Source organism: Silurus aristotelis (assembly GCF_946808225.1).
Source record: "Silurus aristotelis genome assembly, chromosome: 16".
NCBI classification, from domain to species: Eukaryota; Metazoa; Chordata; class Actinopteri; order Siluriformes; family Siluridae; genus Silurus; species Silurus aristotelis.
Window position 1 is genome coordinate 16,926,872 of NC_139589.1, and position 11,959 is coordinate 16,938,830.

General features: G+C 38.3%; 1 protein-coding gene across 1 annotated transcript; it reads right to left on the reverse strand.

The window, feature by feature from the left end:
- Positions 1-1,867: 1,867 nt before the first annotated feature.
- dipk1b (divergent protein kinase domain 1B) lies at positions 1,868-11,730 on the reverse strand. Its single transcript, XM_083563611.1, has 5 exons — positions 11,253-11,730; positions 7,943-8,077; positions 5,958-6,065; positions 5,083-5,226; positions 1,868-3,599 (listed from the first exon to the last, which is right to left on the reverse strand). Exons 1-5 carry the CDS (start codon positions 11,361-11,363, stop codon positions 2,787-2,789), a joined length of 1,311 nt encoding a protein of 436 aa, XP_083419737.1. The 5' UTR covers positions 11,364-11,730; the 3' UTR covers positions 1,868-2,786.
- Positions 11,731-11,959: the final 229 nt, after the last annotated feature.

An 11,959-nucleotide genomic window follows, 5' to 3' on the forward strand; every position in this document is an offset into this window, starting at 1 on the left:
TGTTATGTTCATAAAACCGATTTCAGAGGACTTGCTTTGTGACATGGTGCACTGTCATGCATGTTGTAGCCATTAAAAGATTGGTAAATTCTGGTGATGACGAGGTGCACGTAGTCAGCAACAAATCAAATTGGCTATGGCATTCAAACAATAATTGACTAGTATTAACAGCCCCAAAATGTGTGAAGAAAACATTCAACACCACCACCAGCCTGGACTGTTGACACAAGATAGGTTATGTTCATGGTTCAAAGAATGACAAAGAATTGATCAAGATTCATCAAACAAGGCTGTTTTTCCAATCTTCATTATGTGTTGCTGAGCCTGTGCCCACCGTAGCCTCAGATTTCTGTTCTTGGATGATAGTAGAGAAACCTGAATTGATCTTCTGCTGTTGCAGCCCATCTGACTCAAGGTTTGACATATTGTGCAGCACAATTGTACAGAGCAGTTTACTGTAGCCATTCTGTCAACTTGGAGCACTGTTACGTACTGAATGTTTATCGTAATTTTTGCATCTCCTTTGATGCACAAAGGCAGAGCTAGCCCATCTGGTCCAATCCCAAGAGCTTTTGTAGCACAAACTGTTGAAATGGGTATTGATATAAATGTGTCAAAACATGTTTTATATAGGGCTGCATCGCCACAGTCTGGTCAGAGTGCCCAAGCTGACATCCAACCGGTTCACAACCGACAACGCCTACAGCGGGTACATGAGCATCAGAATTAGACCACGAAGCAATGGATGAAGGTGGCCTGGTCTGAAGAATACTTTTCTTTTACATCATGTGGGTGGCTGGGTACATGTATGTCGCTTACCTGCAATGTAATGGCCTGTGTCTTGGAAACCTTGGGCATTCATGTAGATGTTACATTGACAGGTACCGCCTATCTAAGCAATGCTGCAGATCAAATACATACAATTCATAGCAACTCAATTCAATCAAACACCTGTGATGTGCTGAACAAGTCTGATCCATGGACTAACCCTAGGATCTGCTGCTAATGTCTTCAGTGGTCTTGTGATGTCATTATTTAATGGGTTTTAACTGCCTTGCCATCACAAGGGGACCAACACAATATTAGGCATGTGTTTCTAGGCATTATACATTTACGAGTCGTTTTTAAGCAGTATGTTTTGACAGTGCTGTCCAATCTAATTAGACAGCACTGATGTTAATAATTATCTAAATGTTAATTATCTAATGTAACACTGATGTTAATAATTATCTGTCACAATAATTTAATTTAAATTTTTTTATTGACAAATATTTAGTAACCTTGTCACAAAAGTGTAGAGATGGAGTAGTTATTAATATTTTATAAATACTAAAGTGTTTACAATGGCCTATCACACAAATAGAAATCATGGTTTACAACTTAATGTGAAAAAAAATTCATTTAGGCACATTAACTAATAATTTTGTCCCACTGTGCATAATACCACTGAGTTTCCTGTTTTCAAGACTTTCCATATAAATAAATGCTAGTTAAGGTTTTACTCTAACTTCAACCTGTAATCAAATAAAGCTTTGACTTGGATTACTTTTACAAGTACCTTAACATATTTGCATACAGCTCTATAAGAAAAAAAAAGTTAATGTTCTAGCCTTTAAAGGATTTAGACACAAATAATCCTTCTTTGATAGAAAATGTTGGAGAATATTTTGCTAACATTTTGTCTTATGTCTCTTTTACATTAGTGCCCATTTGCCCGACCGCATCACATGACTTGGTCATATTTTTTCACCAATTAATAACGCTATTAAGTTATTCTGTCTCTTTGTCAATCATTAGTCTTGTCTGAACTTTTAGATGTCTGCCTTGTGCAAAGTTTATAATCATTTTTGTTTCAGTCACCTTATTGTTTGGGTTCTTGTTTTATTTGATAATAAATAGCTTGCATTTACATCCGCCTCCATCTCCAATCTCTGACAATAGACAGAAGTGTACATTTTCGATTTTCAAATGTTCACTTAAAAACAATGAATATCATTTCTTGTATGCCATTCAAGAAAATAACATTACATAATAGACCACATTTAAAAAAAACGAAAAAAAAAAAAAAAACAGCTGTGAAATAGAAGCAACTGAGAGCCAAAGTGTGCAGAAGACCCACGGCAAGACCCAACTAGCATTGTTTGTTAAAATACTGCACCACAGTAAACCTGAGTTTTACTGACCCACTTTTAAAGGCAAAGGCTGGTCACCAAATACAGATATACTATTTGTAGCCCATTTTTAAATATTTAGACATTTTTTTTTGTTTATTTTTTTTTACATGTTTTCCCCCATCACATTCAACAAAGACGTTTGCACGATACTGTCATTTAAGGTAAACACAGCCAATGTTGGAATACCTAACCCAAATGTAAAATAAAGAAGACTCATTGAGGGTCTTTGAGACTTTTTGTGGACATCTAAACTACCCTATCTCACTGATTTTATAATCATCTAATTCTTTATCTGAAGGAAGGAGTAATGAGGAAAAATAAGAATTTGGGAAGTGGGTTTAATAATAACCCCTTACCCTCTCTAAGTCTGATAAATGAAAGCGATTTCCTGAGGCACACTTTTAAAGAGCTTTTACTAAAGCTTCTTTGCTGAAGGGTATGGCTCATGGCTAGTCCATTTAAACATACTTCCTGAAAGCATGGCACTCAATAGTATCTAATCTACAAAACAATTTGCCATATTCTGTTTCAGATTGCTGGTCAGTATGGTATAGTTTTCTTTCGCCCTGAAAAAGGAATTTCTTCCATATTTCTGTGTCCAGTCGCTTTTTATCAAGAATACTTGGTGTCCGAGATCTTCTTCCATAGCAGCGTTTTGAGGTTGTTTAACACAAGTGAGTGATGCACCTCCATTTGTGAGGCCAGGCCACTCAGTGTCATGCAGGTGCTAAGTTGCTTGTCCAAGTCATCCATCAAGTCAGGAGGTGCCCCAAAAAAAAGGAAATCCCTCAGAAGGGCACACACTTTAGCCAAATTTGGTCGCACCACCTCTATGTTGCACTGCTTGGCCAGGCGGTCACAAGTGGCCGTGCAGTCACTCCCAAATGTGCAGTCAGCGTTGACTTGGCAATGTCGTCCTTTCAGGAATGCCCGTACAGTTTCTTCAGGTACCACAGTTCCCAAGTCAGACATCTTGCAATCATAATTAGTGCTGTATCCCACTCGCTGAGGAGTAGCATCACACATGTAGAAAGTGCCATATGCACCATGGAAAAGTTCTTCGACCATCTCTAGCAGACCAATTGCGACATGGGCACGGCGTGGCCAGGCTGGAGCCAGCCAGTGATTAAGGGAGTTGCTTAGAGCTTCAGGCACCAGGGGGTGGAGCCAGGATGGCATGTTTACACTGAGGAGGGTACTGTGGGCTACATGCTCTGTGGTGTAAAGTTGGCCACAAAACCCCAATAGACTGGGTGCATGCTCTTTGTCCTGTAGAACCAGGGTCAAGACAAACTCATTAATGCGCAACAGAGCCCACACTGACTTCGCTTCGGCTAGAGACACTTTACCATCAGCATTGACATCGGCCAGTGAGACAATGCGCAAGACAAGTGAGCCAAGAGACAGCTGTTCACCCAGACTGTTCTGCAGAGGGGACAGAAAGATAATAAAAGTCACATTTCTACTTAATTTACTGTATATGCACTATTTTTTCCATCCAACTCTGACTAGGTCCTCAAACCCATCAGGGGTCCAACATGTATTGCATGCATTGTAAAAAATCTATAGCATTTTTTATTAAAAGTTCTAACTGGCTTTTAACTTTATGTATTTACATTTTCATTATGTTTTAACCGAGAACCAGTAAGATACAGTCATGTAAAAATACGTACACCCTCTATGAATTCTTTAATTTTATATATCAGGACATAATAAAAATAATATCAATTAATCAATCCTAACCCTGATCTGTAGCATGTCTTAAAAGTAGAACCTCAGATAAACATCTCATGATATATAAAATTCTTACAAAAATAAATCTAAAATGACCTTTACTGCTTTAAGAAGCAAATGCTAATGCTAATTCAAAGGCCTTGATTAATTGACCATCAAAAAGTGTGACTACCTCTATAATAAAAAACTTTAAAAAAAATAAAAAAGTTTTAGCAGTTTGTGGTCTGGAGCATTCAGGGGTGTGTTCACACAACGGCAAGGAACAAAGACATCAACAATGACCTTAAAGAAGCAATTGTTGATGTCATCAATCTGGGAACGGTTATAAGGCCATTTTCAAACAGTTAAAAGTCCATCCTTCAACACTGAGGAACATTATTCGCAAGTGGAAAACATTCAAAACCAGGAGTGGACATCCCAGGAATATCGGCACCTCAAGCATGGTGGTGGAAGGGTGATGATTTCTGCTTATTTTACAGTGACAAGATCTGGGCAACTTGCAGTCGTTAATCTGATCATCAACTCCTTTGTCTACCAAAGTATTATAGAGTCAAATACGAGGCAATTGTGCAACAGCTACAGTTTAGCTGAAATTGGGTCACGCAACAAGACAATAGTCATAAGCAGATCAGCAAATCTACAACAGCATAGCTGAATCAAGGTGTTGCAATAGCCCACTCAAAGTCCAGACCTCAATCCGACTGAACTGTTGTAAATAAAAAATACCCACACACTTCAATGCACTTAGGCGACTTTGTAAAACGATTAAAAGTTATTGCTGCTAAAGGTGCTTCTACAAGCTACTGAATCATAAGGTTTACTTACTTTCAAACATAGTTTCTAGATTTTGGCTGGATTTTTGTGAAAATAAATAATGACATGGTGTTATATTGTGTGTTGTATGAGGTTGTATCTACCTAATTCTGACACTTGAAAACTTCAGAGTGTGTACTTTTTATTTTTACATAACTGTATTTGAATGGAATGTTAATAAACTCATATCTAACCTATTATTTTGTATTAGTATTTGAAGATTTTATGACAGGTTTTACACTATTGCTGTCATTGTAATGGTGCTATATGTGAATAATATTGTATAATAGTAATAATAGTATACCCCAGTATACCCCATTTTGGTAGCCAAACTAAAAATGAAATCAGTGAAAAGAAGTACCTTGAGAAAAGAGTGCAACATTTCTCGGAACTCATCCATGGATGTGCCACGAGTGGGTTTATCATACAGACTAGCATCGCGCTGATCATCATGTAATCCACACTTAACTACCACAGCTTTCTCCTTCCACACGGCACTGTACACCTGAAATACACACATTATAGGATTACTATCTGTGTAAGGGTTGACATATTTATTAATGCCACTCATTAATGATATAACACATTAAATAGCAGGAAACATTTTGCCTCTGTTAAAAAGCATAAATAAATAAATGCTGAGGTTGAAGGGCATATGTGAGTGTGCATAATATGTGAATTATTTGCATTGAGTCATTGGTTGTTTGTCCAATCAGCCAAAACTTCAATTCAATTCATTTTTATTTGTATAGCGTTTTACTCTATGCAGGTTCAACCCAACAATTTTAAACAAAGATATTATCAGGATACATTTCTGTTAAACTAGTTGTGAGCGCTTGACTTGTTCTATTACAATTACTGCAGGTAACAGAAAGGTAACAAAGGTTATAACTGGTATATATGTCACCTCAAACTCCTTATTGAAATCAAAAATGCTTTTTTAAATGTCTTTCACATCATTGATTCAATGTTTTTTTTGGACTACCCAAAGTAATACTTTGATACACTTTTTTCACTTTTTAAGTAACTGCTATCAGTTGACTGGAACAGAAAAAGTGTCTCAAAGTAATGAAGCAGTCTAGTTTAGTCCTGAGAGACTTTCATACACGATGTGTTTTAATGAATAGTAATAGATATGTAAGTAGTACACTACAATATCGAAGTAAAAAAAAGTGTTCAATAGGTGGTGATAAATTGTGTTACCACTGAAATGACACGAGTTGTGAATGTGTTCACCTGATGCGTTGGCGATGTGGAGAGGCAGTGCTGTAGAGTGAGAGTTTTCTCCTCACATAAAGATTTACACACTGAGCCAGAGATAATCCCCTTGTGGTAGTGCTCGCACTGACACATAATCAAACACAACACATCACATTCTAAGGTAAGCTTGTATCTATAAACACACAATACACATACAATATTCCTACAACTGCAAGTCCACTGTGAATAATAATCTTACTTGGCCTGATTATAAGTGCGTGATGGGTAATATAAGCAGAGCGTAAATATGTGCTTTAGATTTGACGTTATAAAAATGACTTAACTTAATTAATAGCATTGTGTTTATGGCATCCATTTAGTCTCAGCAACATATAACAAAAACAAAACTGTTCCATTAGAATTCTGCATTTAATATGGCTAATTAAATAAATGGGGCATGTCTGAAGCACAGGGCTTTTTTCTATTCACCTGTGAACTAGTCGTAAGTATATGTAAGTAGTCCTGCATTCTCCATTACTGAACTTCCCAATAACTATGGTTTCTTTCACTGCATCCACAAATATCTGAATGTGTGTCAGATAGCCTTATCCTGGGCATGTTTTGAACAAGACAATACTCTACATTGTATTATTACTCCTTTTTCTTCTTCTTTCGGCTGCTCCCATTAGGGGTCGCCACAGCAGATCATCCGTCTCCATACCCCCCTGTCATCTACATCTGCCTCTTTCAACCTAACTACATTATTACGCCCCTAGAAATATGATATAATGCACTTGCGAGGCATTCCATGTTACAAATCTGAAACAAAATAATTTTTGGGGGGAATTTACAGTACAGCATTAGAGGTAAGCAATTAAAGAGCTATTTAGATTTGCATTGCAATAAACTGCTAATGGCTGCCACCTGATTGTACAGTTCTTAAGGTTGGAATAAAGCCAGCCTATAATTGCCATTCACATTATTTAATTACACCCCGACATAAAGGAAAGCAATGACAAGAAGGCAAGTGCAAGGAGGTCCAGGAGTGAATATGATGATGAAAGTGGGTCATCTGATTTGTTCTGTTCTGACGATACATTTGCAAAGGAAGGCTCTAACATATGGAAGTGGTTTGAACATGCTCAGAATGCAAAATATACTACATTTCATCAGTACTAGAGTGCATGCTACCAACTGCAATCTTTTACATGCAGTGTGACACATCTCATAGCTGGCAAATAACTCCTTTTTTTCAAGGTGTAACTACTATGTTCCACACCAGAAACCTTTTAGGAGACAATCAAGACTATGGCTACATGTTCTATTTACATGAAGTGATATACTGTTCTGTTTCCTGTAGCATGTTTAATGCATTTTATCAGTCAGAAAACATGAGTCTGGTCAGCACATTGAAACTTTCTGTAGATGTAGCTAAAGTTAAATATATACTTAATTTTGAATTCATAAGGCTAATGTCATTTTGGTTTAAACAGTATGCATTATTTAGGATATTGTGCTTTGGAAATAAATTCTGTATCATTTGGTGAAGTTGAAGTGCATTTTGAGACCCAGAGGCATGACATATCCTCTTTTTTTTAATAATGAGAGCTTCTCAATGCCGCAATCTTGCTTTGAATCTATTGAGTGATTGAAGTTAAAATCAGCTAGGCGTTAATCTTTTGTTTTAGAGATTATTCTTCTGTATTCAGTCTGTTTTCTAGCCTGTATGTTAAATAACGTTCAATAAATCAGTATCAGATTATCAGGCATTTGCATTTAGTGACAAACAATTTGGCTTAAAAGCTTAATGCACGCATATGTACACTCATATAGAGTTTAATTCTGTTCTTCTGTTTGCACTAATTACAACTGGAATAAATGATTATAAAAAGCTTTTTGAAGTTTTCTTCAATAAAGTAGAGGTTTACATTGACTATGTGTCAGCAAACATTAATACAGTAATTTACTGTGAGCATGGGAGATGGAAGATGTGTATTCTGGGTGCTGGTGTTGTAGCTTACAATGAGCATTGTGCAGACATGGCCCCGGCACAGCTCCGAGTAGGAGGAGTACTGTATGTAGACGACCCAGCTGGTTACCAGAACACCCAACCATGCCACCAACAGGTACTTCACCTTCACTGCAGGCAAACGGGACTGAGCACAAGTAGAAAGGAAGCAACACAGGAAAACTGATTTAGAATGTCAAGTTCCAGTAAAAGACAACAAAAACTTCAAGACACACACTTAAACCCCTGATGAAGCACACAAAGTGGACTAATCATAACAATATTTAAAAAACATGCTAAATAATTTTTTTGGGCATATAATAAATACAAACTGAATTTATGCATAAACAAGAAACTCGTCTTCACAAGCATTAACAATTCTTAACTTTTAAATGCTTGGTGATATTATATCCTATATATTATATATAATAATAATAAATAATATATTTATGGTTAGACTAGATGAGAAACTTGACTGTATAAAAATGCTTGGCGTGGGCAGGGCAGTATGTGCTCTTGCATTAGGAAGGCATCCCTATTAGCTCATACAATGAGCAGCCTCAGGTCTTAGGACGCCCGTGTTATGTAATCGAAGAAGAAGAAAAAGAAGAAGAAGAAGAAGAAGAAGAAGGAGAGATCTTTGTTCTTAAATGCTAGGCTCTGGCATTTAAATAATATGTTCAGTAGTGTAGGCATGTATTTAAAATAGTCCCAGCTAAACTGAGCCAGACAATTTGAGCACCCAGAGCATTACCAATGAGTGTGGGCATTAAAATTTAGTGCAACATGTCATTTCAGCAACGATTTTAGTATATCTTCTCAAGGGACCATACTATAGAAATGTAACTACTTAGATATATTTTAGAGTAGTCAATATGCAGCTTGTATAGCAGTACAGATTTACTGTCCTCTAAAAATAACTTAACATACACCCATTGGTTTCAAAATATGCTTGACAGGACCATCTTGAATTAGAGCAGTTAGAATTTGGTGCTTAGAGTACAATTCTCTCATACTGACCACTGGATTTTCAACATGGCACCTCATGGCAAAGAACTGTCTAAAGATTTGAGTATTAGAATTGTTGCTCTCCACAAAGAAGGCCGAGGCGATAAAAAGATTGGTAACACCCTGAAAATGAGTTACAGTACAGTGGTCATGGTCATACAGGGGTTTTCCAAGACGAGTTTCACTAGGAACAAGCCTGGCAAGGGTCAATCAGAGAAGTTGAGTCCTCTTGCTGTGCTGCTGCTTCAAAAAACAGACGCATGAGTGCTGCAGCATTACTTTAGAGGTTGCAAAAGCAGAAGGTCCACTTGTCAGTGCTCAGACCATATGCCGCACACTGCAACAAGTTGGCAGGCATGGCTCTCAGGAGGAAGTTTCTTCTTCACAAGAAAGCCCGCAAACTGTTTTCTAAATACAATCTGTCCAAGAACACAAATAACTGGAAACATGTCCTGTGGTCTGATGAGACTAAGATAAACTTGTTTGGCTCAGATGGTGTCCAGCACGTGTGGCGACGCCCTGGTGAGGAACACCAAGAAAATTGTGTCTTGCCTACAGTTAAGCATGGTGGTGGTAGCATCATGGTTTGGGGTTGCATGAGTGAAGCTGGTTCTGGGGGATTCCAACATTTACTGTGATATTCTGAAGCAGAACATGATGCCCTCCCTTGGACGAACTGCAGTTTCCCAACATAATAACAACCCCAAACACACCACCAAGGTGACAACTTTCTTGCTAAGGAAGCTGTAGGTCAAGGTGATGGAGTGGCCAAGAGTGTCTCCAGATCGGAACCCTATTGAGCACCTGTGGGGGATCTTCAAGCGGAAGGTGAAGTGCCATGTCTCTTAATGTCCAGCAAGCTTTGTGATGTCATTATGGAGGAGTGGAAGAGGATCCCAACAACAACTTGTGCAGTTCTGGTGAATTTCTTGCTCAGAAGGATTAAGGCAGTGCTGGATAACAATGGTGCTCACACAAAATATTGACACTTTGGACACAGTTTTGACATGTTCACTTAGGGTGTACTCACTTTCGTTGCCAGTTATTTTGAAATTAATTACTGTATGTTGAGTTATTTTCAGAGGACAGTTAGTGAGTTAGAGTTAGTGCTGTGTCATTGTGGCTATTCACTCCGTACTGGAAATATGCATGAAAACACTAAAGAATCCATAACGCTAGCGTTTGCCACTAACCAGGAAATGGCTAATGGCTATCACTAGCGATATGAATTTTTATGTCCAGCTTCAAGAATTTCTATTGAAAGGAGAAAATCCTCACAATTACACACACACACACACACACACACACACACACACACACACAGGGGTCTAACAAATGTAAACTATTACATTTTTCTATTTATTTAATTTTATTAAATTGATTTAATAGCTGCCACTCTTGGGCCCTTGAGCAAGGCCCTTAACCCTCTATGCCCCGGGGGTCCATTACGAGGGAAATATCAAGGTCCGTGACGTCGGAGTGACGTGGGGCCGCCTTTCCGTGGGCTCACCACCTGCAGGAGGGACCGTAAGGGACGGTGCTGTGAGGATTGGGCAGCAGTCGAAGGCGGGGGCCTGCTTAGACTGCTGCCCCCGCGACCCGAATTACGGATAAGCGGGAGAAAATGAATGAATGAATGAATGAATGAATGATTTAATATGTGCCAATTTAATTGACTGATTGACTTAATTTATTCAATATAATAAAAAGTATATTGCATTAATATGATTTATTCTATGTTGTTCTTATTAAATATTAAAAAATATTATTTGATATATTATGTAAACAAGCAGGTATTTTATTTAAATTTAAAAATGAAACTAAATTGTTACCTTTAAGTCCATCCCCTCCTTAACCCAACATCCGTTATTCGGGCCATTCATGCATAGTTAATTAGATTAACTGTTAAAAAGGAAGATACTGTTAAATAAATAGTGTGATAGATCATACAGTAATGTATAATATGATATTGATAATAGCAATGATAATGTATGGATTGAATTACAGAGCCTATAATATATTATAAACAGTAGCTCAGCAGGCACTGTTAATAATAAAAACAACAACAACAACATACTACCTATCATTATTACCATTGTAATGATGATGATTGCTGGGGTAGTAGTACAGTATTATGTTGGTTGTGTTTTTAATGCTGCGTATTTATAAATTTAGGTTTAAAGTTCTTGGGGAAATAATGAAATAAATTTTAATGAATGAACTCATTAAAATGTCCAGTTGAAGCAGAACTAAATTCACCGTGCCCACATCAGGTAAATAGGGAGGACAGCCAGTGGATGGGAACAGCAGCCTACCTGCAGGCCCTTGGAAAGCGGGCACAACAGCACGAGATGCACGAGCCTCCGCAAAGCGCGTGGCATCTTCGCAACAGTCTCCGCGCGCGGCTCACGTCCTCTCACCGCCATACGCAGCACTGAGATACGACATGGCGTGCACCCCCCCCTCTGCCTGCAAAATAACTGCAGCCAAACCGGATTAGGAGAAAGGGGATCTCGAAAACGAGGTGCAACGAGCGTTTAAATCGTGCGTCTTACAGCCGCGAGCTTCGTTTACGAACAAAACAATGGCGTTTGTGATATGTTATACAGGTCTCCGTTAGAGTGCCGCATCCCGCCGCATCGATCGCTTTCTGTGAACCTTTAGCGCGCCGAGCTTCTGTTTTTTATGGTCAGTTGCATGAGAAATAGGATATACGTGAGGCCCGGTTCTCCTGCCCTCCTGCACACAAACGAATGGCCGAACGCCTTTTCTCTTTCTCCCTCGTTGTGATTCGACGGGGTTTTAAAGGGGTGGTTGAGATATGCAGAGAGGTGGGTTAGACCGCCCAAAATACCCTCTTAAAGGCATAGGTTTGCGAAATGCTGCTAGAATCTTAGACTATGTTCACACAGGCGACTTTAATCTGATTCTTTTTTTGAATGTCAAAACGCCTGAATTTGATTTCAAACAGAATTAAAATGATTTTTTTGTGTCTCAATTCGGATTCATGTACATTCTGCAC

Coding starts and splice junctions, on each gene's coding strand:
- dipk1b (XM_083563611.1), bottom strand. CDS start 11,363: ATGGCGGTGAGAGGACGTGAGCCGCGCGCGGAGACTGTTGCGAAGATG. Junction 6,066..7,942: donor ATGTCTGCACAATGCTCATT/GTAAGCTACAAC, acceptor ATTATGTGTCAG/TGCGAGCACTACCACAAGGG. Junction 5,227..5,957: donor CCACATCGCCAACGCATCAG/GTGAACACATTC, acceptor TGTGTATTTCAG/GTGTACAGTGCCGTGTGGAA.